The following is a 25,449-nucleotide window of genomic DNA, read 5'->3' as shown; positions in this document are numbered from 1 at the left end:
TTTATGACATTAAACACAAATGTCATGGTATACCTTTGAGACCTAATTATTGCTGCATGCTGTTGAACTTCCCTGTCATATGTCCTGCAAACTACTGGGACCTCAAGGTGCTAAAACAGTTCTTCCATGTTATTTTCCTGTGTAAAGGGCAAGGGGTACAGAGTTAGCATTCTCAGAGTTCCCTCTATTTGGAGGTACCAGTGAGACTGTGTGTCAGTTTTCATCATAATCCCTTCCCCATCCCCCTAATTATATACAGTTTAGGTATGTATGTTATGTACAGAATTCATGTCCTCATGCCTGCCCTACTGTCTTTTCCAACTGTTGACATGTTCTTTCAATGTATATATGAAAAACAAGACTGTTGGAAAACAAGCCCTGAGGAAAACACTGATGATTATTCTCCAATCTCATGCTGCTCCACCAGGAACAGTTAGCTCTTTGTCAAGGACATCAGCTGGACACATACAAACTGACTGGGGGTTTGTTCTAGGCCTCTCTGCTTCTGAAACAAAGTGAGAATCCACAGCGGGCTTGTGTTTATCTACAGATTAATCGCCCGCCTTTCATGGCAGTACTTCTCTGTGCTCATGATCGGGGTAGATTTGTTGGTATTTGCCAAACTTTTGTGGCTGGGTATACTATTTTCCTTGACCTTCTCTATGCTGGAGAAAATAATTACTAGCATACACCTGACAGGAGTATTAATAGTAATATAACAGCTAACCTTACACAAGCACATGCCTTTGCACACGTGTTAGGTCCTGAGCAAAGACCATGAAGTAGCAGCTTCTGTTTCTGCAGAATGCCCCGCTGGTTTTCCTGATTGACCCAAGCAGAAGAGAGGTAAAATTGAGATAGATAAACTTTATAGAGTACAAAGCATGCACAGAACTGGTTATGCGTTTCAAGCCTTCACATGTTCTAATAGGCTCCATTAGTAAACCATTCTTTACACCACCCCACTTTGGTGGCATTAGAGATGTGTGGGTTTAAAGATAAATCTGGATTATTTGCCATGGTTTGGGTTTTATAATTTCCCCTTTCAGAATAGGAGTGCATCACACAGCATCCTGATGAAGTTCTCTGCAAGCAAAATGTGTTTCCTGTTAAAAGTCATTCCCAGCTATTGATTTCAGATGTTCCAGAGAGCTTAGCTGAATTCGGCTGCAAGGGATTTGTACAAACCATGACAAACATGGGAGGTGTTATCAGAACTCAAACTGTGAAATTTAATCTGCCCTATTGTGCTGGTACCTAAGTACATCTGAAGCTGCAGCTGGTTAAATGAAGAGTCCAGCTTCACTCTGTGTACTATAAGCAGGACAGAATTTCACAATAGCTTTGTATAATCCCTTTGTGCAGATATTCAAGGGCTAGGGGGCTGATTAGTCTCAAATACCACTCAAAACAGACAGCCATTGTATAACACTGTCTGTCTTTCATAACATGCCAGCTGAAGTCTCATGAGATGGTCTCAGCTTAGTTTGCAGCCAGATTTCTACCTACCATTTTACCCCAGGGGTAAAAAAGCTGTCATTCTGTACCATCACTCTCATGTAACCCATATTTGGGGGGAATGTTATTTATGTGGAATTCTTTCTCCTGCAAGCACAAAACCTGCCTCTGACCCTGACGTAAGTAGGCACAAAGCCAGAGAAACCAGGGGAAGTTACACAAGGGTGCAAAACTGTTTATGGGGCCAGATCACACACTGGACCTAATGTTGCCTCGTGGTCAGTAGGTGGGGCTTTCGGCATTTGCGGGGGAGCTCTCCAATGAGAGCCAGAGGAGGCAAAGGCTATAACCATCTGGTTGTCATAACAGCATCTCCATCTAGTACGGCTGAGGCACGGGTGGAGTTTGATGAAACTAAACTATATACTGACAAGCAGCATCTTGTACAGCCTCAGAAGGACAGACTGCAGTAGCTAGAAGGATAAGGACAGCCTAAAATGTAAGTATGTCTTTCTCCACTTTGTTAATGTAATAAATGGCTTGTGGAATGGCATGTTCTGGCCATGTTTACTTGTAGCATCATTGTAACCTATGAAAATGGCTATTATACTTCCTGTCCCTTTGGCCCATGTGTTAACAGCTGCAGAAAAAGCCCTAAAAAAACAAACAAAAAAAGCCTAGAGTACTATTTATACGAACGGATGGAAATCTCAAAGCAGCTTCCCTATACACCTAAAAATTAGCTGTAACTATTTGGAGGATTCTTCTCAGTTTGTCTCTCCACCCCCACTCCCCAAAGCATTGTTTCATGTAATTAAAAAAAAGATCTTACATGCAGTCACCAACAGTACTGGCCACAAAGTTACACAAGACAGAGCTGTGAGAGTTAACCAACCCTTAAGAAAAGGTATGTGGGAGACGGGCTGGAATTGGCAAGTTCAGAGAAAAGGCAGCTTTTGTAGCAGCTACTACAACAGCATGTATTGAAACGGAGAAATGTTTGTTTTTCTGCTTTCTAACATACACCCAGGGAACACACAAAGAGGAGCAATGTGTTTTCTATCAAGTTTTAGCAAGGAGAAAGTGAACTGCCAGCAAAGCAGCATCTTTGCTTTAGAAATGGCAATGGATAAAAAATTACTATAGGAAGTTTTAGTATAATTGCTCATATTTGCTTCTATTAAAATGATAGGATTCCTGCTTTATTGACTTCTAAATACTATTGACAAAAAGCGTATTAGAGTACAACTGTCCAGCTTGGTTGGGACCATAAAGCAGTCCCTGGTAAGCAGTCAGCGCCTGCTTTTAACTGCTGTTATCACTGTCCTGCTACGTAGTTCTCCCGCCTTCCTTTTGCTTTCAAGTGACAACTGAAAAAGCTCAACACTGAGTGCTCTGTTCACTACTTGTTTTAAGGACTGTAAGTGAACTCAGTGCCTGCAGTTTTTTGGGGATTTTTGGTGTTTTGTGGTTTGTTATGTTTTTTATAAAAACTTTTCAACCTCATAGATCCCAAAGAGAAAACTTCTTGTAGCTACCTCTAGAGTGCAGGAGGGGATTAACAGTATTCATCAGTAGTCTGCATGTCCTAAGAAAATGTAAACAGGTAAGAAAGTAGGCAGGTAGCACAAGGCAGTTCTTGATTTTACAAAAGAAGCCATTGCCTTATAGTCACAAACCATCATTTTAAAAGACAGCATACCTTAAAGACATTAAAAATTATTATTACAAATTATGAATGGTCCATCGTTCATGATACCACTGCAACACGAAACATTGCTATGCACCTCAAGAACAGACCTTGTCTTAGTTGGCAGTCCTAGATAACATTTCCTCCCGCTGCTCAGAGACATGTTGTACCCTTATCACTGCAGGTGGGACATGCTGTGAACGGTATCAGTGCACCTGTACTACTAAAAACTCGTGAAAAAAAGTAGAGCCATGAGTGACAGGGCAGTGGCTTCTTGTTGTATGGGCAGCTATAAGCAGATGAGGAGGCAGAGAAATAAAAAATAATTTCAGGTTTGCTCTGTTACCCAAGAAACATACAATTAAGTCTGCACTCTGAGAAGACAATGTACTACAATTTAAAAATCAAGATACCTACTCAATGAATTACATGCTGTCTTTGCAACATGAAGCACAAAGGACATTGTAATGCAATACAAAGCAGACTTTCTCATGTAGATTGTGCACTACGATCTGCCTGGTAATGGCAAAAATCATAAATGAAGGCTGCTAAAACCTCAAGACCTTTAACCAGATGTGGTTATTTCAATACTGATTTTGATGATTTCCACTTGCTTTGTTTTGGAAGTGAAAGGAAGTTCAGTGTTCACGTTTCTGGTTTTTCTTTCCATGTGAAGGCTACCTAAGTAAGTAGCCTTCACATGGTACTTTATTTATATTCATAAATCCAGAAAATCTCATCTATTGATAGAACTCTAAGGCTAAAGGCCTTCAGAAAAGCATCAGATGTTATGAGACCCAATAAATTTATGATCACAGTACACATCAACACCTTTTCCCCAGAAGCAAATTGGCTGAACTCTTCAAATCCTTCTTACTTACGGATTTCCAAAAAACTGCCACTCACAGACTCTCAACTCTCTTTTTTAAAGCCAGGAAAAGCCTCCACTTACAGAGAAGTGAAGGCAGCATATCCTGAAAGATGAACACACCCCCACACACTCCCACAGCAGCATAATTTCTTGGTCCTGGTTCCTTCAGGGCTAAAAGGATTTCATCCCTTCTTGTGGAATCACTGGGGATAAGCAATAGAATTCAAGCCTTTCATTATTCCAGAGAAAATCAAAACATGAGGCAAAAAAACCTAGTGCTTTCTTCTGCCCCATTTATACTGTATTGATTGAAGAGAGGCCAACGAATTGCATCTGCCTTTCAGCTCTGGCAAGATGATCAAATCCTTCAAGCAAACCTTTCTGTCCCTGGATCTGCAGTCTCCTCGGTGGAGCTCAACAGAGACAATGGTAACTGCTAAAGCCCAGGGGAACAGAGACCTCTAGTCAGAGTACTGCAAGGCTAAGGTGGATTTGGGATTGTCTGATGACCACAGGGGACCTGGGAAAGTTAGACGCTGCTCACACCTAATCGCAAATAGGGAGAGGTACACCTATTTATAAGCTCTGAGGAGCTCAGCCTATGGCAAAGAATGGTTTTGCAATAGAAGCATCAAGCAGTTTGACACTAGGGGTACGCCTAGAGTCTGCAGCAAAGAGGTTGCTCAGTGTTCTCATTAAATAGTATTTTCATGCCGATTTGGAAAAAGTAGCTATTATGTCATCTTCAATACTCATCTCATGGTTACTGTGACTTTTACTACCTTTCAGGCAAAGGATTATGAACTGCGTCAGTACGAGACAGCAAAGTGGGTCAGTACAGTCATTAGGGGAGAAACCCAGAAGGAGGCAATGCGTCAGGGCTTCTGGAAACTCTTCCACTACATCCAAGGGAAGAATGAGAAAGGTACAACCTACTGGTTTTGAAATGAGAGAAACACAAAGGGAAAATGAAGCTGCATGGCATTAAACAGTAGATGAGCTGTGGGCCACAGCAGGTTCCCTTTCCTGGTCTAACTCGTGACTCCATTGGGTCATTATACCTGTCAGGCTGCTTTAGTATCTGCTTTTAGGGTAAGTCTGCATCACCCTTTAAAACAGCATTCAGGCACTGCCCTTGCTTGCAACTTAACTTTTCATCCTCTCCACTAGAAATGAAGATTGACATGACCGTGCCCGTGACATGCCTGATAAAATCTGGCTGTGCAGACTTCAAGGTCTCTTTCTTTGTTCCATTTGAACACCAGGACTCTCCACCACAGCCCACTGACTCCAATGTTTTTGTTGAAGAGAGGAAGGCAGCAGCCATCTTTGTCCGGTAAGCAGCACCAGCACAGCTCATAAATTAAGGCAGCTACAGAAAGGGGCTCATTAAGAATCTGGACTACTCTTTACAGTTTATTTCTAACCATGCATATATTCCTGCTGTTGAAAGCCCGGAACAGCAAAACCTGAGCCTTTGGAAATTTTTCTTAAGCTTGGGTGTCCCAAGAAGAAAGAAATTACCAAGCTTTGAAACATCCGTTTCTCAGCACTTACCCATACTGCATTGAATGGGTCTTATAGAAATGCAGCCTACAGAATCCTCTTGGGCGTATTCTGAGCTACAGGACAACTAAATCACTCTTCCAGACCTTTGTAGCTGTAGTTCCAGACCCCCACAAAACCTGCCTAGCAGCTCATTACAGAAAACACAAGTTACACTTGCTCTCCCTGCATGTAACAAAGCCACAGGCAACAGCCTTTGTCAGCTAATACTCTCTGAAGTGCAACCAACTTATTTTGGGGGGTTTATTTTTAATTCTAAGCTTTTAAAATAGCATACATCACCATATGCTCCCTGACAGCTAGCTCCACATAAGTTTACCTAATAACTGCAAACTGCATCAGAAGCGCTCAAACACCGCATGCAGTTTCCATCTGTGAAAATAAAAAGCAGGGACTTCAACTCCTAACAGAAACGCTCTCCCTTTCACTCTTAACCAGGTCCTTTGGTGGATTTGCCTCCCCAGAAAAATATGCTGAGGAAGCTGAAGTCTTGGCCAGAATCTTAAAAAACAGAGGCCAACCATTCCATGAAGACTTCTTCTATACTGCAGGCTATGACAGCCCCTTCAAGCTCTTTAACAGGCACAATGAAGTGTGGTATTTTAAAAAGTAACACAATGGGGAGTGGGGTGGGTGTGAATCAAGAGGCTACTAATCATACCTGGATGTAAAAAACCACCTTATTAATGGCTTTTGCTTTAGTGCAGAAGAGATTTAATTTCCACCTGAACACAAGATCATGCCCAATTGTTTCTAGGATGAAATACTATTCTTGCTAAAGATACCAGCTTTCTTCAAGGTGCAACTTGAATTCAGGTAGATTGTAGGGAGTGGGAGATACAACAAACCTATTCCTTATAGAAAGGTTCTAGGGAACACCAGTAATCTGAAAATATTCCTGCAGAACAGCTCGGATGTTTAGTTTTACTTCTCATTAGAAGTACTATAGCATTAGCTCACATTACAGAGAATGAGCTCTTCATAGAGCTGACTTTTCTCACATCAGTATCACTCCTGAGACAGCAGAAATATGGGGGAAATTAAATTAATTTTTCAGAGAAAGACTTCCTATTAATGAGTTCTGAGAAGCAGCAATACCTTAGCAAGCCTCTGTGCCTCACAAGCAGTGACTTTGTTTTAAAACTTCTCAGAGCAAATACACAGTGTTTAGTTATCACAAAACATACTAATTACTACTTTGATTTAGCTTTGTCCAAATCTTCATTTGGTCATGTTAACTGCAGTCTGCACACTAGCAGTATCTGACACTTGAGACCCTTGCAGGACTAGCATTCAAACTAGTTTAGACCCTGCTCTAAAGTATTTGAAGCTTTTATCAGGTAGCCAAGAGGTGTTTCACACGAAGCTGCTCATCAGAAAACACAACAACAGGTAGTTTACAAATTTTTATTGGTACCAATCGGCATCAGTGAAACATAACTGGTGTGGTAAAAGAACTCTTGGGCTTTTTTAGTGATATTCATGCAAGTGTAATGCATTATTCTGCAATCTTCCACCTATTAAGACAGACAGAAGAACCATTATAATGCATCAGATCAGCATAATAAACTTGCTTGGAACAACTCAGACCTTAGATTTTCATCTCTGTTCAGTGAGAGAGTTCAAGCTAAGGTTATCATCATTCATTCCAGCAAATAAATTTCATCATTACTAGTTATACTCACCTTCAGTTCTTCATAGAGTAATTTCAAAGTTGCCTCCTCACCTAGAGTAAGAAACCACAATTAAATCTTGCAGTAGCACAACTCAAAACGCTCCACAGCAACTTTGTAACCTCAGAGAAAAGTGGAACGGAAAGTGTAATATCACAGTAATTCATTTGGCAGAATCAAATTTCATCAGTGGCTACAAATATCCCCATAATTTAACAGAATTCATCTGCTGTGTGGTCTTACCCAATGAGGCTGCAAATGGCATGGTCCTTCCTGAGAAAGAGACAAGTTGTTTCAGAATAACAGACATCACTATATGCAAGTTTAATTATCTATGAAATTCTACTCAAACTATCTTTACTTAGGAGGCTGCACTTCTGGTGGCAACTGACAGGAACTTCAATTTGAAGCACCCAAATAGAATATACAAAGCTTACAAATCCTAACAGAATTATTATTGTAAGAACTGGGGGAAAGTACAAAACTACTTGCTTGTGATTCTCTCTCCCGATAGTTACATTCATTGAGTTTTGATATTTACAATAAAAGTCTCATAGAAATTACCTTGAAAACCTATCCTTAAAATTTAGAAACAGTCTGTTGGAAGAAGCACATTTGTACAGCAATTAACTAGAACTTGATTCTATTTGCGTAGTGCCAACATTAACAAAAATTACTGATGACCACAGCATATAGGTTGGATGTTTGGCTGTTTTTTATTGGGTTGTTTTTTAAGAGTGCAGCCACAAATATGAATTGTTAGGAGTTATTTTTTGCTACTGTGCATTCTGCTGTACTACACTATCAACACTTCATTGCTAAGTAGTCTCCACTGATTCAGGTCCTTTACCATTTCCAATGTGTAGACATCCAATAATAAGCTCCCAGTTTTTAGACATTGAAACAGCACCTTTTCCTGTAAGAACTACAGAAAGTTTACTACTGACTACAGCTCAGGAATTGTCTTATCTGCCCAGAAAGAGCCTTTTGCTTTTAAGTCCAACTCAGACCTACACAGAAGTGCACTCTTGCTTCAAGCACATCACATTTATTCCCACAGTAGCTGAGTGAGATAACCAGAATACAACAGGAAGACAAATAAGATCTATTATAGGAGTAATGAATAATTTTAGGCACCGCAATCTAGGCACTTAGCAGAAAACCAGTATGACAGTAACTATCAAACCCAACCTACTTGACACATACCTCAGACATGAGTTAGTCTTGTCTCTCACACGAACTCCTTATGAGCTTCACTCTGTAACAAGTGAAATTCTATTAACACATTCTCCTTGGCAATGCTTCAAGAGTTACTTTGAATGTGAGTACTGTTTCAGCATAAGAGTCCTCCTCAGCCTCTTTCAGAGAGATTCCCATTGATTAGAATTAATCATCACAAACAGTACATGCTTTGAGAAGCTTTGTATTTTGTTACTTTTGTTTCTCCTTTGAGGTGGACCAGACCTCAGCATTTCAGACCTTATCCCCAACTACATCTTGATTCCCATCACTGCAAAAGCCTACTAAATTTAACCAGCAAAGTTAAACCAGCAAATAATTGTACTGGCTTTGGTCAGCACCAGCTCTGCACTGCCAGGTTACTACACATTCTTATTCCTAGTAACCCTAGCCCATAGCAGTTACATATCTCAATGGGGTCCATGCTATTTCTTTTCTGCTGCAAAAAGCAGTAAAGATTTCCAAACAGTAGAAAAAAAGGTTTCTCTTTTTTCTTGGGGCAACTGAGAAGCAGCTTACCAAGTAAGAATCATCCGTCACAAAGCATCCAGCAGTTCTCCCATTCTCAAATCTAGGACAAACCATTAGGAAAATGAAATGTCAGTCCAACATTTAAGTTACTCCAGAGCCTCCTCCTTAATACTTCCAGAAACAATGTCTATTACTGCTGGAATTACAACTATCTTAGTACTGTCTCTATTCAAAGTATGAGATTCAGTCCCTAGCACCTTGGGCAAGTGAACCCTGCAGGCTGCTGGTAATCTGTGATCTACTGGTAGAGGTAAATCCTCAGGCAACCTTCTAAATGCTTTAGCTACACTGCAATTAGAGGCCAGCATTTAGTAACTTCCCCATCACTTATCACATAGTTCTGACCAGTCACATGCGTTTGTTGGCAACTTACTTTTGCTGGTAGACTACCAACAGCACTACTTCACAGCTTCACCACAGCAGCCCTGGAACAAAGTAAAGCATTAGGACCAAGCACAAGCAATCACACGAGAATCAAATCTAACCACGTGCCTGAAGTCAGATAGAGCTAATTGCAGACCTCCATGACTGAAGTCAAGGTACTCACATCTCATCACACAGGCAGCTCACAAATTACTAGACAGCTATCTGCTGCTTTAAAGCTAACACTGCAATGTGAAAGGCGGCAAATACATAAACTGCCATGTGAGCAACTTTGAGCTCACAGGCAGTGAGAGTTAAGCTACGAACAAGCCTGTCAAGGCTGCACCTTACCTAGTAGTTCTCCCTTTAAGGATCCTCCTGTTTTGGCTGAGACGCAAACAGCAGCCAACACTGGCCCCTTGTCCTGCACACCTCACCCCCACCAAGCTTACATGCAACTGCATACTTCATTCTAGGTGGTTTTTTATGCTAATATTTACAAAGTTAAAACAAGTACTTACATTGCAATGACAAACTCTGGAAGCCTGCAAAAGAAAATCTGCTCTTAGTTTAGGTCCAGCAGAAAGCTTTCAGATAAGAACCGTTCCAATGAAATACTGTATCAGTGTTTAGTCACATTTTATCCTCATAGGGATCAGAGACCTGATTCAACATCATCTACAGTACACTGCAACACTCCCACCCCCTTCCACAAAGGGAGTAATAAAGCCATCTCCCAGCACTCTCAATTCCAGAGACTGCTGAAATTGCAGACAAGAGCAAACCTTTGAATTGCAGAGCTCAGTGGCATGAACTGTGTTAACATCTATATCCAGAAAAAACATTTCGAACACTAAATTCATAGCACAGCTGCAGTCATCAGTTAGCCTCACTGGGCCCATTTTAAAACAATTACTTAATGCTTTTTTTTGTTAAGTATAGGGGATCTGAAGGTACACTCAGGGTACTATTTGCTTCAGATTTTCCAGAAACAGGATGGGATTTGCAGACCCTCTTATCTCCAAAAGCAAACTCCCAAGTTCAAATGCAGCACAGCCAAACACAGCACAGCCAAATGCAGCATCCATCCAAAAGAAAAAAACATGTTTTTCAATTACCTTCAATTAGAAAGGCCTTGTCTTCACAACCATGAGTAACAGGTGAAATATTCTCACATTGGAGGCACAGGTATCCTCCATCAAGGGCAGCCTGCAAAGCAACAAAATACTTGCAGAACTTGCAACACTAGCAGCAACCAGATCAACCAAGACTGTGTTACTGAAACAGCAGATTTATTCTGTTGTATTTGTATTTAATTTCACAAGCATAGCCTACCCTTTATCCTAATAAATATTTTAGCTTCTGAAACAAATTTTCAAAACATCCGTGGAGCAAAAATGTGTTTCACCCTCTGCTTTCCTCACAAACTGTCTAATAGTTTAAGGTGCAGAAGGCTGCATCAGCTAGGAGCGAAAGACAGTAACAGCGTGATCACCATGAGTCATCTGCTGAACTATGCTGTCATCACACACAGCCTTCCACACATCTGGGATATAAATGAGCTTTTACAAATGCAGGCAGTACACTATTTACCTTGTACAGTTTATAGCTTCATTTTCCAGTACCTGCAACAAAAGAAAAAAAACCCATCAGACTCCCTCAGGCTTCATAGCCAAGCTGACACCCCCTAAGCAAGAGATCACAACAGACACTTCAGATAGGAGCGAAAGACAAAACTGTTCGTCACAGAATATTCTGCTGAACTATGCCATCATCACTGTATCTGCTTTGGAACAACAGACGAAACAATCACTTCTTGTGACAGCTTTGAATACATAAGCCACATAAGCATTCAAGAGTTTGACTATTAGCAATTATCAACTGTTTCTGTGTATTAGTGGAAATTAACCCAAAATATTTCCCCCCATTTTACATTCCACCCTCTCCACAGCTCCATGGAAGGAACCCCTATGTAGACTACACATTTCTCACCAGATGAGATTTCTTCTACAAGTCTTCCAAGTATATGACTCAAACACTGGAAGGAAAAAAAAAAAGCTTATCAACAGAACATTCTTAAGACAAAACATAAAAGGGAATGTTAAGTTGCTGTGCCTCAGAGGAAAAGTTATGGTGGTAAGAGTGCTCATCATTCTCTTGGTCAAGAGTAGCAAATAAGTGTCATCATTCTGGCACTGGAGGGAAAACTGAGAAAAGTCTGCCTACTGATGTTATCAGAACAAAAGATACTGTCTAGATAAACAATCACAATTTCAGGCTCAATTTTTAATGGTGGGTTTTTTTTCTTACCTTTTGTAGTAGCATCAAGTTTCTTTATTCCATGGCAGATCTGAAAAAGAACAGTTTCAGACACTTGTAGAACTAGGGGAGATCTCTGGCAATGACATCAAGCACAGAAATAAGCCTCAGCACAGAGTTTTCAGAAATCATTTCTGTCCACTACTCTTGTATCGAAACCATCATAGGCTCTGATTTAGTTAACATTAATTATGATACTCTCATGTTTTTGAAACATGCATCAGGCAGTTTTCCTTAAACAGCAAACTACTTACTGCTGTAAACAGTAGTAATGAAAGAAAAAGGCATCTAGGTACTAGTGCAGTTTGGGTACAGGATAATTAGTGCTTCAGAAGCAGCAGCCTAACATTCACTTTCCAGTACAAAGAAGGTGATTTTTCCCAGCAAAAGAGCAAGGACTGCCTGAAGAAATACCACAGGCAATTACCAGATTACAAACACCACTCCCGTAGTTTTCTGAAATACAGGAGTTCTCCAGGCTAAGCTGCTGTAAGTGTACCTAACCATTCCTCAATTTAAACTTAATTTTAGACATAACACTTACCTGATTCAAAGCCATAAGAGAAAATGGTGTAAGCAGTTGGTGCATCTTGAACTGAAAACAAGAAAGTATCCATTAGTTCTACAAAGAACCAATATGCTCTGGAACTCTTTGAGTAAAGCTCTTCCTAGTTCAATCTACATTTCAGCTCTTTGATGAAACAAGGCCACAAAAATAACTGTCAGCATTTTTAAGTAGAACAGAACCACTAAGCTTTTGTCATTTCCCACAGCTGCAATTTCAATGTATAATCACCGGGCCAGTCCCACAGCCATGAACTTGAGCTGCTCAGAAAAGACCACATGCTATTTCAGCCCTAGCAGGTACAGTAGCCACACGCTACTCCATGCCCGGCTCAGATATGTTGGCATTCATCACCCTCTCAGATGTCCCTACCAACATATTTTTCATCACGTGCAGGCACATGGAAATCCAAGTGAGCTATTAGACCACTTTTTTAACGTGGGGCCTTTAATTCTAGAGCTCAGGAACCTTGCACTTTTTCTCTGCGGCAGGCACATATCTCACCATCATCCAGGTGCATTCCCCAGGGAAAAGAGGTCCCAAGAGAGAGCACAACGTAAACGAGGCACCCCGAGTTGTTACCTCATGAAGTAAGAGCGCAGGCCCCAGGCTCAGCCTCTCCGCAGCGCTCACATCCAGGCACCATCCCGACACCGCCGCGGAATGATGGGCCTCAAGCCTGAAGCGCCACGAGCCCGCGCTGGCCGCCCCTTCCCGGGGCCCACAGGGAGGCTCCACGGGACCGCGTCTCCCATATTACTCCTACTGAGGGCCCCGCTACCGAATCACCCCCTTCGCAGGGCCGCCACGAGGCGGAGCCCCGCCAGAGCGCCCCCGCGGCCTAGGCCGCACACCGGGCCCAAGCGACCCAATCCACCGGCATCCTTCCCCGCTGGCGCCTGCAGGGGATGAGGGCCCGCACACAAGGCTTCCACACCGCCCACCGGAGCGGCGCGGGCCCACGCCAGGCGCAAACCAAGCCCCACTCACCGGCACACCCGAGCCCCACGCGCCGCCAACGCGCAGCCGCAGGCCAAAAGGACCCCCACCTTCCGGCGCGCCTTTTATATATTGGCGGCGCTGGTCACGTGTGCACGGAGCTGGGGGCGGTGCGCGGCCCTCCCCCTGACGTACGGGGGCGTGGCGGCGCGGGGCGTGGCGCGAGGCCGTGGCGCGGCGGCGGCGGCGGGCGGGGAGCGATGCGCGCCGCGGCCTCACGGGCGGGAATTTTCTTCCGGGGTGCGGCCCGCTCGGGGGGTTTCGCTTCCGGGACGGTGCTGCGGGCCCTTCCCACCCCCGCCAGGTAGGAACCGGCTCGGCGCGGACCCGGCGGGCCGGGCGGGACCGGGCGGGGCGCGGTGGGGCGGGGCGAGGGCCGAGCCCGCCCCGCCCGTGTGGCGCCGTCACGCCCGCGGGGGCCGGCGCAGGGGGCCGGGGAGCGCGGCCGCGCCCCGCCGCCGCCTCTCCGTCCCTGGGGGTCGCCGGTCCCCCGCCGGCGGGGTTCTTGTCTCCGCAGAGGCCCCGCGAGCCTCCCCGGGCTCTTTCGTCCCCGCGGGCGCTGCTCTCCCCCGCGGGAGGGGGGCGGTGCGTTGTCAGCCCCACGGGCGTCGCGGCGTGGGGAAGGTGCAGCCCGCGGGATGAGGGGAGGGCAGGTTTCGGTCCTGCCTCTCCACGCACCCCGGGGTTCGGGTGTTCGGGCACCTCCCGGCAGCTGTCAGGGCTAAAAATGAACCGTAATCGCCTCGGGAGCGGGGGCCTGGAGTCATCACTTGTGAGCGATTCAGAGGGGGAAACCCGAGCACTGTTAAATTTGCTCTTTTAGCTCGGGCAGGGAAGGATGAGGAAGGCAGCATCTCTCATCTCAATTTAGAACTGCTATTGTTTTCATCTTTACTAAGGTCGTATCATAATTTGAAATTGGTCCAGTTGACCAGTTGTGATAAATCTCAGTCCCAAAAGCTGAGACTTTCCAGTTCCACATCCTCCTCTGTGCAGCTCCACAGCCTGACAGCTTTCTGACAAAGGATACATTGAGAGTGAGCATCATCTGCTGGAGCTGGTCTGTCCCAGCTTTTCAGAAGGGCCTGATGGGTGGAATGTTTCTCCTGGTCTCAATAGTTGCACTTGCTTCACAGGGTGACAGGCATTTTCTGACAAAAGTCAAAGCCTCAGCTGGTGACACTCTAAATTGTATTAAAAATAGATAAGTGTCTCGGTATGTTCCCTGTGAAGAGCACTGCTCAGCAGGAGATCCCACTCATCCTGCAGGCAAAGGCTGAGATGATGAACTTGCAGTCCAGCACCAGGAAAGATAAAACTTGAGATGTCATTGCGCTGCTGGCTGAGGTGCATAAGCTTATGATTGACCCAGTAGCTGGGAGGACAGAAACCATCTGCTGACAAAGCTGACCTGAACAGAAAAGCTAGATTCCCCTTCACCGGCCTATGACTGAGGATGCCTACAAAGCATATCATAAAATGTCACTTTCTTGACACTGACGTAACTGAAGCTAGGTGGGTCCTTTTCTGCTGCCATCACCAGTGGATGGATTTTTCCCTGCCTTTGGAGCAGAAGCTCACAAATACTTTTTCAGGCTCCCCTGGGAGCAGCCGACTTCTGACCGGGGCCGTACACAGGCACACTCAGCAGTTAAAATCTGATTATTATTTTTTTCCCTTCTCTTTCTGTATGTCCCGAGCTGACCCCCTGAGAAACTGATGGTCAGCCTCTGCCTCCCTCTGCCTCCTGCCTCGCCTCCGCTGGCAAGGCTTCCTGCGTGCTCACTGCCTTGGCGGGGTGTTTCACTTCGCCAGGGATGCCCACGTGCCTTTCCTTTGCCTGCTTTCCTTAAGAGAACGCTTTGGAGTTTACTGCTTTAGAAACTGGTGGTTTGAGAAGATTATGAGATTACAGGCTCCCCAGTCCTGTAAACATTTACACATGCTCGATGTGATTTTGGCTGTGTGAATGTTCCTAATGGTGTAAATGAGACGGCTCATTTGAGGGAAACACTGGGTTGTGTAAATGCTGTGGGGTTAGTGCCAGAGATACCAGCCCCTTAAGAGAGAAAATTACTTATTCAGGTTATTTGCACCTCCATTTTTCGTTTTAATGACTGTCTGTACAACACTGAGCAGACAGTGGGGAAAGATCAATTTGATAAGACTCAGTGTGTCTCTGTGGTTTGGGGTGGGACGTTGTGTAAGTGGTTAGCTAGTCCTGCTGCTGTATCCTCCAGCAAAACAAAGTATGACGAAGCTTGATGTCCTCGATTGTGCTTGAGAGAACCCTGTTCCTCTGTGTTACATATTTTCTTTCTTTTCTTTTTTCCTTCTAAAGGGGAAGGGGGCAAAAAGTTTTCAGACCTTCTTACTACATCAGAAGAAAAAAGGAAGATAACAAGATAGCACCCCCATTTCCTCCCCTCTGCATGTTCCTCATAACGTTACCGGTAAGACATCGGGATTTTCTGTTTCACCTTGTTTTGTACATTTGGAGTTCTGCTCTTAATGTTGTTTTGGCATGGACTTTTTGTGGCTTTTATTGCTTCCTTCTAAAGCTAGGGAAAGGGGAGAAGAATCCCTGAGACATGGCACTGTTAAGCTGCACCTTGTGAAGTTTTGTGCACCCCTGATCTCACCTACCCCAGAGACACAGAGCCGTCCGGCCATTTAGTAGTCTGTTTGCATGACTTCACAAGATTGACAGGCTGTCCTGCAGCTTCAGGTTTAGTAACATATTTTGCCAAGTTTGCACAAAGTCTGTTTGGGCATGTGAGCATGCGCTATCCTGCAACGTTCATAAATTAAAAACCAAAAACATCCTCCAAAGGCACACATGCTTTCCTGTCTGCTAGTCCCTGGGATTCTGAGATTTCTCATACCAGGCACGATGAGCCTTGGTATTCCCAGCCTGCCTGGAATTATTTTGATATCTGCAGCACTCTGCTTAATGGACACTTGAGATTCCATCCAGCTTGGAAGCTGTTCGTGCCATGAGTGGTCTTTAATAAATTTTTTTATTTCCTTTTTTTTTTTTTACTTTTTTTTTCTTTTTAGGTGAGTTTACATCTAATTTTGGATCATTCTGAATTTTTACCATATATAGTCAGGGCTCCTTTTCAGACTTTGCCAAAATGAAATGTGATGATTATAGAAAAATGAATTAATGGAAGGGGAAGTAGGAGAGCTAGTTTGTTAATCCCCATTGTTCGTAAGTTGTCTTTTACTGTGTGCAGTATCTCAGTCTACACAAACACTAGCTTCTTTTGCCAGTGAGTCACTTGTGCCCAGTGGATGGTCTGATAAGTGGGTGCTTAGAACTGGGTGCTGGTGGGTTTTTTCACTGTCCTGTTATACATTTTCTGCCATGTGACAGAGATGGGACGTATGATGAATATCTTGAGTTTAATGATGTGCTTAAGATGCCTTGAAGTCAAATATGTGCTGGTCAGCTTTTGAAAAATCTCAGGAGGATTTAGGTCCTGGTATCTCCTTCCTGATTCTTATTCTACAAAGGAGGGATAACAATGTTACTTTCCTTTTTCAAAGTACTTAAAAGGTGCTAAGTATTTTAATCCATTATGCAATCAGTTGCCTATTTTTAGTATGTGAACCATTTTTAATGTTCTTTTTACAATGCAAATGTGCTTTTACTGCGGCTGACAGAACAAACTGTTTAGAGCACTTACACCACAGGGAATGGAGATCTGTAGGAGACCGGTTTAACATAACCCTTATGAAAGGTGTTGTACAGCACATAAAGATCAGAGAACTCCTGCGAGGCTCTTGTAAATTAAATGGTGAGAAAGTTCTTTAAAAATTCCAATATTCCAAACTGCATGAAAGAATGTGAAAAATGTTTTAAATGCAAATGATAGACTAGCTCTACTAACAATGGTATTTCCCCCGCCCTTTCCAGTAGGGTTGTTCTCCTGCAACTGGGACAGCCATGGAGAAGAGTGGGAACATTCAGCTGGAGATTCCTGACTTCAGTAACTCTGTCCTGAGCCACCTGAATCAGTTACGCATGCAGGGTCGCCTGTGTGACATTGTGGTCAACGTGCAGGGGCAAGCTTTCCGTGCTCACAAGGTGGTACTGGCTGCCAGCTCGCCCTACTTCCGTGACCACATGTCCTTGAACGAAATGAGCACCGTTTCCATTTCTGTCATCAAGAACCCTTCTGTTTTTGAGCAGCTCCTTTCCTTTTGTTACACCGGTAGGATATGTCTGCAGCTGGCTGACATCATCAGTTACCTAACGGCCGCCAGCTTCTTGCAGATGCAGCACATCATAGACAAATGCACACAGATACTTGAGGGAATCCATTTCAAAATTAACGTGGCAGAGGTGGAAGCGGAATTGAGCCAGACCAGGACAAAGCATCAGGAGAGACCACCAGAGTCTCACCGGGTGACACCAAATCTCAACCGTTCTCTGAGCCCGCGTCACAACACCCCAAAGGGGAGTCGCCTGGGCCAGGTTAGCACCGTGCTGGACATTCGGGAGCTCAGCCCACCTGAGGAGTCCACCAGCCCCCAGATAATTGAGCACAGTTCGGACGTGGAAGGCAGGGAGCCCATACTACGAATTAACAGAGCAGGACAGTGGTACGTTGAGACGGGAATGGGAGACCGCGGGGGACGGAACGACGACGACGTCCGGGTGCTGGGAGGAGTACGCATTAAAACTGAGAACCTGGAGGAGTGGCTTGGGGCAGAGCATCAGCCATCGGGAGAAGATGGGAGCAGTGCTGAGGAGGTCACTGCTATGGTGATAGACACCACAGGCCATGGATCGATGGGCCAAGAGGCTTATGCATTAGGATCCTCAGGTGCCAAAGTGGTCAGGCCAACCAGCAGTGAGATTGATAGGTGAGTTTTCTTTAACTTAATTACTGACCTTGGCTGTAAGAGGAGATTGTTCAAGATTTTCACTTGGCTGGGTTGGAACTCATTTTGGAACGTTTCCCGCTTCTGTTTCCTGTGGCCATCTTAAGCATAAGCGCTGAAGGATTTTTTTTCCTGGTTTTTGGAAGCATATCCAGTTTGGGTTGTAGTATTTTGGCTGGGTAGTGATCAGATCAGCATCTCCAGGTACAGGCTAGCTTGGGGAGTTATTAGCACTGAGAGGTGCATAGGTTGGAATCTCTGCCTCTCGGTGTGTCAGCCTAGGTGATTTTTGTCTAAAGAGCATATTCAGTTCAGCCTCAGTAGGTACCGGGCTCAGCATCAGAATTAACAAGTTCACATACAATATCTGTTACGCAAAGTGTCATTGCAATGATGCCTTCTGGTCTGAAAATCTGGGGGTGGTTCTGTCTGAGAAGCAAGCCAGTCACCAGCAGTAGGTCAAGAGGGCATTTTCTTCCTGGTGGTCCAGGGCAGCAGTGGGTCGTGGGGTTACATCTTCTGAAGCAATCGAAGGCCCAGTCCCCTCCACCTGTTTTAATATATATGAAAGACCAGAAAGCTTTTACTGAAAATTGGTGGTGAAATCTGCTGTGTTTTGATTCTCCATCCAACTACTAACCCCTCCACTCCAGCATTTGTTTTCTTGCCCTTAGCTCAGACCAAAGAATGGATCTGATAAAGGGCAGGTCTGTAATGTTTGGGGGGGTTGTGTTTGTGTTTTCTCCCTTCACACCTGCCTCTCTTCTAGATCAACCCCTTTGGTCCCGTGGGGGAACAGCTACCTGGAAGCAGTGGATATTCTGTCACTTGTTGCTTAATAAATCAATCACTGGGAATGATCTTGAGCTGGGCCTTGGGAGGGTGATCCTTTCCCTGTTCCTTAACTGTTTTCCATGGATCAGCTAGCCTTGAGCATTCCTTTTTGCACTGCAGCCAGTATCCACTGTTTCCCACCTGGGGTCCATCACATCACTTTTGTTTCACACTTGGAAAGGGGAAGAGTGGGGATGGTGAATGAGGGGTACCCTTAGAGAAATGGTTTCTTCTCCTGTTGTCCAGTTCCTGAGTCACTGAGCCTGTATCAATTTCCTTGCAATAGCAAATGAAAAGCTCTCTCTTACCCAACTGGAAGCCAAATGACTCAGTTTTATTTTTCAGATGTTCAGATGTAAAACCACAGACCAGTATGACTTGGTTTTTCCTTTATACTTGTGCTGTTCCACCTCCTGTGTGTTAGGTGGTGAGGATGAAGAGGTGCTATACAGGTGCCTCTATTGCTCACCCTCTGTTCTAAACACCATAGTGACCTGATGCCCATTAAAAACTCCATTTACACTCTTCCCCCACCCCACAGATTTAGCCCTTCTGGCAGCATGGTTGCTGTGACTGAACGGTACAGGTCAAAAAGCGAGTCTCCCGGGCGGATGGATGAGCCTAAGCAACCCAGTTCCCAGGTAGGCAGATCAAGAAGTCTGCAAGTAAGTGTTGGCATTGAAGGTGAAGGGGACTATTTTGTGATGAAGTGCGTAATATTTTGTATTTGCAAGCAATATGGTGTGTGAAACAAGAGCCTTTTACTGTTGCAAAGGGTTTGGTTGCTCACACTGAGAATGTATGCCATCCGTATGTGATTTAAAGCTGATTTTGGCAGTCTTTTGGGATTTTGGCCAGATACCTGGAGAACGCAAGGAATTTATCTTGTTGTCTGAGAGCATAAATATCAACCCTCCTTCTGGGCAGGCCACCAGATCCTGAGGAGAAACCCCATTTGCCTGCAAAGTTGGATCTGCTCGAAAACACTGGCAACAAATGCCTGAGCTGAGGGAGGAGGTGTTAGTTGGCCTGTGTGGAAGACTGAGGGGTGGCATGCTGAACCTCTCCATGCTAGTACCAAATCCATTCCAGAAAGCCCTCCAGGCACTACACGAATAAGCCTTTAGAGTGCAGTGTCAAAAGACTGTGGATTTGTACAGATGTCTTTGTCTCATCCCTAAGGGACTATGTTGCATAGCAGAATTTGCAACATAAAGTAGCTCTGAGTTCTCTGCTTTCTTGAGGTGTAGGCACAGTTTTGAGGGAGAGATATGCAGGAATACAGGAGGGCAGTGGGCTACGGAGTGCAGCAAAGCAGCACACAGTGGTAATTCCTAATCTATTCCTAATAATCTTGTCTAATGTTTTGTTGCATACAGTCAGTATCACAGTGCCACTGTAGTGCAAGTGTGTCACCCAACACCATGTAGAATGACTTTTGTGTGCCTGGCAGATAAGTAATGTGTCAGTTTGTAATCAAATGACATTGCTAGAGGCAGGTGAGGAGTTACCAGGCTGCTTTGCCCTTGAGTAAGACCAAGTGAAGCAAGGGGAAAGAAATCATGATTCATGTCTGCTAACTTTGTCATACACTGCCATAAAACAAAAAATACCATTTTGTTCCTGTTTTGCCTAAGCTTCGTTTTGTGTCCTCAGAGCACATCTAGAAAATTTCAGGTCACACTAACCCTCCAAGGCAAATGTGACATACAAAGCAATTTTAGCTGTATGTGCAAAAGAGTTGCTATTAGTTATGCGTTGTGAGATGGCCTCAAATGTAAAATGATAGGCTGTCATGCACACAGGGAAGTTATCACCATCTTTTACTCTTCTGGTATTGCATTATCAATGCTAAAAATAGTCTGTCCATGATCCCTGCCCAGTGGCAGTGGTAGTGTGGAAAGAAAGTACCATAGCCTTGGCATATCCTTTAGTCCTGAGCAGTTTAGCAGTGTTTGTACAGCCAGATTCAACAGCGCCTAGCACAGCTACACTGCTGCTCACATGTGCACAGCCCTGGTTGCCGGAGGAGAGGTCCTCCTGCTGGTACACTGCTTGCTTGTCTGTGTTTGGCATTGTTGGGAATCAGCATAAGACTTGAGAGAGCAAATACTACATCCTCCAGCACAAAGGCATTGAGGAGACTGTTTGTGCTCGTTCTGAGTATGATAGCCAGAAGTGTCTGCCCTAGCACCTGAGCTCATGGTTCAGGGTTACCCTTGGCTGTTTGTCTTTCTGGCTTCAGAAAATAACAAGGAGCCAGCTTGCTGAGTGACTTAGGCCAGGCGTGCTAGCTGTCGGTGCTGCAGATCCTCCCCTGTAATGCCGCGGGGCTGGGATGGGTTACACAGCCATTGAGGCAAGTGTGATTCATTATAAAATGAATCCTGAATAAATACCTATGTAAAATGACACCTGAAGAGTATAAGATACGATTTGTAATTTATTCCGACTTTGTTTTACTGCAAGCTCCTCAATTAGCTTCTTTTTTTACCCTTAGTAAGTAAAACAGAATGAGGTATACAGTACTTTAAACAAACTGGCCCATGTTTAGAAAAAGTAATGTATTGACACATTTGATCCACAGCTCTATTGGTGGCTGAGGGCCCTACTGGCAAGGGCTGTCTTTTCTTCCCTGGATCTAGAGAATGACTTGGCAGAAGGGGCTGCCATAGCAGAGGTTTCTAATTGATTGCTCGTTTGTCTTCAGCCCCAAGGCTCCAGTTAAGCACTTAAATATGTGCTTGAGGTTGAAGACATTAGTGGTGCTGACTTCGAGGTTTGGCACATGTTTCAATGCCTTATTGGCTGGACTGGGGCCTGATCTTCTTTCCTGCAGTGTGTTTTAAGCTGCTTGTTATTTAAATCTCCGTTGTTTCCTTCACAGGGGGAGGAATCAGCCATGCTGGGAGTGAGTGGTTACGTGGAATATCTCCGAGAGCAGGAGGTTTCAGAGCGCTGGTTCCGGTACAACCCACGGCTCACTTGTATTTACTGCGCCAAATCCTTCAACCAGAAAGGCAGCCTGGATCGGCACATGCGTCTCCACATGGGCATCACACCTTTTGTCTGCCGCATGTGTGGGAAGAAGTACACCCGCAAGGATCAGCTGGAGTATCACATCCGCAAGCACACAGGCAACAAGCCCTTTCATTGCCACGTCTGCGGCAAAAGCTTCCCTTTCCAGGCCATCCTCAACCAGCACTTTCGCAAGAACCACCCTGGCTGTATGCCTCTGGAGGGGCCTCACAGCATCTCCCCTGAGACCACAGTCACGTCTCGGGGGCAGGCAGAGGAAGAATCTCCTCCACAGGAGGAGGCTGTCGCTGTTGTGGAGACGGCACAGGGATCTGTGTCCACCACTGGGCCAGATTGAAACACAGCTGCAGAGTCTGGGGAGACAGGACCGTCTTCCCGTTTTTGGCTCTAAAGTACCCGGCAGGATGGTACTGTAATTAGTGCAATGCCACCACTGGACAGAAGGAAGCTCCCAAGATGTTGCCAAAATAGAAAAATCTTTCTCTCTCTCTCTCTCTCTCTTTCTCTTTCTCTCACACACCCACACACACACACGTAGAGTGTTGAAAGTTTTTCTCCCTTATTCCTCCTCCTCTTGGAGAAAGACAGAACAACTGTGTCAATCAACTTCTTATTCAGGGATCGACAGGATTTTACATTTTTTTAATGTTCCGTAGTGATCTGAGACGAGCAGTCATTTGTATTTCTCAACAGCATTTTGGCCCAGCAGCTGGGGCCCACTGGCAATGCTGGCATCAGCCATGCAGACCCAGTGAGCCTAGTGTGCAGGGCTGCTCTTTGCCATATCTGCTGGTCCAGCTCAAGGGGGATCAGGGGTAAGATGCCATTGCCTTTCTCCCTTCCCCAGGTAGCTGCCATGTTAAAGAAAACAAAAAGACTGTCCTGGTGGAACCTGCCTTGCCTGAGTGCATTTTCCCTGTCTTATTTTTGGTGTGTCTCTTTACATTTTTACTTAAACTATTATTTTAGGGCTCTTGGCTTGCACCTTCCAGGCGTGCAGCCTCAAAGCCCCTTGTTAAAAGTGGGCACGACTATAACACAGTATTCTAGAGGTCAGCAAAATTTTAAGCACTTCAGCTACTGAAAGTGAAATTTAGCAGCTCTGAGGCTTGCATTAGACTCTGATGCATTGGGAGGAGGGTTGGAGGGGTCTTTCTGAGGAGGTTGTCCTTTGCTATTGCTGATCTGGAGAGTTCAGAGCACTCTGACGTCCTGACTGGTGCCTGCTTCAGGTGCTGCCGAGCGTTAGGAAGAGTTTTTCAGGACTGGCTGAATTGCGGAGTTAGAGGCTGGCTACCAAAGTCGTCCTTCACCCCTACTCCTCCCTCCGTACGCACTTGATCTTTTATAACAGCAATATGGTATACTGAAATACTATTGTCCCAGCCAAGCAATCCTGGGTGGTTGCTTTTAAATGTGTTTCTACAAACCAGTTTGATAACTTTTTTATCAATGAAGTGCAAAAAGAAAAAAAAAACTATTTCCTTGTAACAGTTCAGGAAACTTTAAAGTGAATGGTTCCTAGAGCAATCACAACTCTGTCCTCTTGCATGGACTTAAACTTTTGTAGTCTAAGCAGCTCTGATGTTTAGAGCGAGTTCAGGCCGGAGAGACATGCCTGCGTTGTGTATTGTAGGTGTTTGCACGTGCTTACGTGTTTCATAAATGGAAAAGCATGGGACAGGTAAATAAGTGCAAATATCTTGACATCTTTTGAAGAAGTCTTTTAAAAAATATGCAATACTCTTAAGAGTTTTCTCTGGTTCTGATGCCGAGTTGTTCATGATGCAGGGGGGAAAATGAGCAACAAGTTGTGCAGATGGGGTTTGGGAGAGGATGTTTGGTTTAAGGAGTTCTCTTGAGGATGTATAATGTGTACAATAAGGAAGGATGAAGTTCTGATCCTTAAGGTGATGGGAGGAACAAAGAGACATTGAAAAAGAAATACACTTCATCTTGCTTGGGCAAAGCAAGCCAGGCAAGCAGTTAGAGCATGGGCTTGGCAGGCAGGAGGAGACTTACCAAGTGAAAATAAAGCTTGCCTGCAGGCTGACTGCACAACTTTGTGCACATGGAAACATCTCCAGCCCTTGCTTTCCCCATGTGCAAATTGGAACACAGGATCATTTTCCTGCCCCTTTAGAGGGATGAATTTGGAGAAGGGTGATGTATTCTTGCCTCACTTTATATGTTTTTATCTTATATATGTGACGGCTCTTACGGTTCCTCCCGTGTCTCTCCAAAATCAGTTGTGGTTGTAATGGACTTCTGTGGGGGGAAGAGAAAGGCTTAGTGCCAGGATCATGTGTAACAGGGATGTGCTCCTAAGAGAGGAACCTTTGCAGGTGTTCTGAGCTGAGCATCTGCAAAGTACAATTTCCTTGACCATTTCAAACAGGAAAAAATGTATTTCTTCTCCATTTTCCTTCTGTCCCTTCTTCCTCCTCTCCTGTCATGTGCATCGTCACACAGTGAATGATTTTCTAAGCGGCTACCTGAGGGACCAGCCCCACTGGGTTTCCTGTCGAAGGTCAAACAGGATTGTACTGAAACAGTAAGGTTGCCAGAGAGCAGTCACAGAAGATGAGATAAGAGGGTGGCTAAGGTAGGTTTCATTGCAATCGAGGTGTGGGGAGGAGCGGAGACGTGCCGAGTATGCTGCTTTAGTCATAGCTTTTGAAGTTACCAAAAATCAAAAAGAAAAAAGTTAAAAACTTTGAAATCCTATCCTTTTCACACTAGAAAGCATCAAAAGTTACTTTTAGTTGCTTAAAAGATTTAAAAGTGTTTTAAAATAGAAGTTTTAAAAGAATACTACCAAACTATAAAAACATAAAATTATTTATATACATATATTATATATAAATATAGTGGAAAAGTTTCCCTGCTAAGCTTGCTGTGAAGAGAAGGGTGAAGGTGCAGTAACTGCTATACAAGCAACATTTTTCTGAAACAGATGGCAACCAATCCATCAAAGCATAATGATGAAGGGCTGACATAAAATGGTGAATGCCTTTATTCATTTGGCACAGCTTTGAGTTTCTTTAGCAGGTTTTTGTTTTACTGTATCGATACTGTGAACGGAGGAGCATCCCAAGAGTCCAGGATGCCAGCGGTGCATTCTGTTTTGCTGATTCACTACTTTCAATTGGCCTGGTGAAAACCATGGAATTGGTCCTTCATATTACACTAGGCTAGTCTGAAAACAAAGCTTGTGAAAGGTTTTTATTTTTATTTCTTTTATGGGTTGGGTGGGATTTTTTGTTTGGGGTTTTTTTGGTGCAAAGGTTGCCACTGTATAAATGATCATTTCTGATTGCATGCAAAAGAGCCAATATTCTTGCCTGGGCCTCGCTGAGGTGAAGTTTATAGCTTGTAGCTAGAGTCAGTATAAGGTATGGTAGTGGGA

At 44.4% G+C, this 25,449-nt stretch overlaps 2 protein-coding genes and 8 non-coding genes across 10 annotated transcripts; 2 read left to right on the top strand and 8 right to left on the bottom strand.

Moving 5' to 3' along the window:
- Positions 1–1,762: 1,762 nt before the first annotated feature.
- HEBP2 (heme binding protein 2) lies at positions 1,763–7,168 on the top strand. The gene is made up of 5 exons (XM_065674170.1): positions 1,763–1,957; positions 4,364–4,448; positions 4,809–4,944; positions 5,190–5,355; positions 6,024–7,168. Exons 2-5 carry the CDS (start codon positions 4,374–4,376, stop codon positions 6,196–6,198), a joined length of 552 nt encoding a protein of 183 aa, XP_065530242.1. The 5' UTR covers positions 1,763–1,957; positions 4,364–4,373; the 3' UTR covers positions 6,199–7,168.
- On the bottom strand, positions 7,161–7,236 carry LOC136012401 (small nucleolar RNA SNORD81). The gene has a single exon (XR_010611700.1). It is a non-coding gene; the product is annotated as a small nucleolar RNA SNORD81 (small nucleolar RNA).
- A 141-nt stretch (positions 7,237–7,377) lies between these two features.
- LOC136012412 (small nucleolar RNA SNORD47) lies at positions 7,378–7,453 on the bottom strand. The gene has a single exon (XR_010611711.1). It is a non-coding gene; the product is annotated as a small nucleolar RNA SNORD47 (small nucleolar RNA).
- A 1,131-nt stretch (positions 7,454–8,584) lies between these two features.
- On the bottom strand, positions 8,585–8,663 carry LOC136012402 (small nucleolar RNA SNORD79). Its single transcript, XR_010611701.1, has one exon. It is a non-coding gene; the product is annotated as a small nucleolar RNA SNORD79 (small nucleolar RNA).
- Positions 8,664–10,842: 2,179 nt separating this feature from the next.
- LOC136012415 (small nucleolar RNA snR60/Z15/Z230/Z193/J17) lies at positions 10,843–10,928 on the bottom strand. The gene has a single exon (XR_010611714.1). It is a non-coding gene; the product is annotated as a small nucleolar RNA snR60/Z15/Z230/Z193/J17 (small nucleolar RNA).
- Positions 10,929–11,096: 168 nt separating this feature from the next.
- On the bottom strand, positions 11,097–11,177 carry LOC136012414 (small nucleolar RNA snR60/Z15/Z230/Z193/J17). Its single transcript, XR_010611713.1, has one exon. It is a non-coding gene; the product is annotated as a small nucleolar RNA snR60/Z15/Z230/Z193/J17 (small nucleolar RNA).
- A 326-nt stretch (positions 11,178–11,503) lies between these two features.
- LOC136012482 (small nucleolar RNA SNORD24) lies at positions 11,504–11,586 on the bottom strand. The gene has a single exon (XR_010611783.1). It is a non-coding gene; the product is annotated as a small nucleolar RNA SNORD24 (small nucleolar RNA).
- A 227-nt stretch (positions 11,587–11,813) lies between these two features.
- Positions 11,814–11,880, bottom strand: LOC136012429 (small nucleolar RNA SNORD75). The gene has a single exon (XR_010611728.1). It is a non-coding gene; the product is annotated as a small nucleolar RNA SNORD75 (small nucleolar RNA).
- Positions 11,881–12,597: 717 nt separating this feature from the next.
- On the bottom strand, positions 12,598–12,675 carry LOC136012413 (small nucleolar RNA SNORD74). Its single transcript, XR_010611712.1, has one exon. It is a non-coding gene; the product is annotated as a small nucleolar RNA SNORD74 (small nucleolar RNA).
- Positions 12,676–15,639: 2,964 nt separating this feature from the next.
- ZBTB37 (zinc finger and BTB domain containing 37) lies at positions 15,640–22,524 on the top strand. Its single transcript, XM_065674168.1, has 4 exons — positions 15,640–15,727; positions 17,197–18,149; positions 19,543–19,642; positions 21,889–22,524. The coding sequence occupies exons 2-4, from the start codon at positions 17,227–17,229 to the stop codon at positions 22,375–22,377; spliced, it is 1,512 nt and encodes a 503-aa protein (XP_065530240.1). The 5' UTR covers positions 15,640–15,727; positions 17,197–17,226; the 3' UTR covers positions 22,378–22,524.
- Positions 22,525–25,449: the final 2,925 nt, after the last annotated feature.

This window comes from Lathamus discolor, chromosome 3, assembly GCF_037157495.1.
Source record: "Lathamus discolor isolate bLatDis1 chromosome 3, bLatDis1.hap1, whole genome shotgun sequence".
Classification (NCBI taxonomy): domain Eukaryota; kingdom Metazoa; phylum Chordata; class Aves; order Psittaciformes; family Psittacidae; genus Lathamus; species Lathamus discolor.
The sequence above is the reverse complement of the archived record's forward strand: the minus strand, read 5'-3'. Positions and strand labels throughout refer to the sequence as shown.

Excerpts from the sequence above, each read along its gene's own strand:
- HEBP2 (XM_065674170.1), top strand. The coding sequence starts at position 4,374 with ATGATCAAATCCTTCAAGCAAACCTTTCTGTCCCTGGATCTGCAGTCT. Across the intron at positions 4,945-5,189 it reads CCAAGGGAAGAATGAGAAAG|AAATGAAGATTGACATGACC; the intron begins GTACAACCTACT and ends CCTCTCCACTAG. Across the intron at positions 5,356-6,023 it reads GCAGCAGCCATCTTTGTCCG|GTCCTTTGGTGGATTTGCCT; the intron begins GTAAGCAGCACC and ends ACTCTTAACCAG.
- ZBTB37 (XM_065674168.1), top strand. The coding sequence starts at position 17,227 with ATGGAGAAGAGTGGGAACATTCAGCTGGAGATTCCTGACTTCAGTAAC. Across the intron at positions 18,150-19,542 it reads ACCAGCAGTGAGATTGATAG|ATTTAGCCCTTCTGGCAGCA; the intron begins GTGAGTTTTCTT and ends CCCACCCCACAG. Across the intron at positions 19,643-21,888 it reads CTAAGCAACCCAGTTCCCAG|GGGGAGGAATCAGCCATGCT; the intron begins GTAGGCAGATCA and ends TTTCCTTCACAG.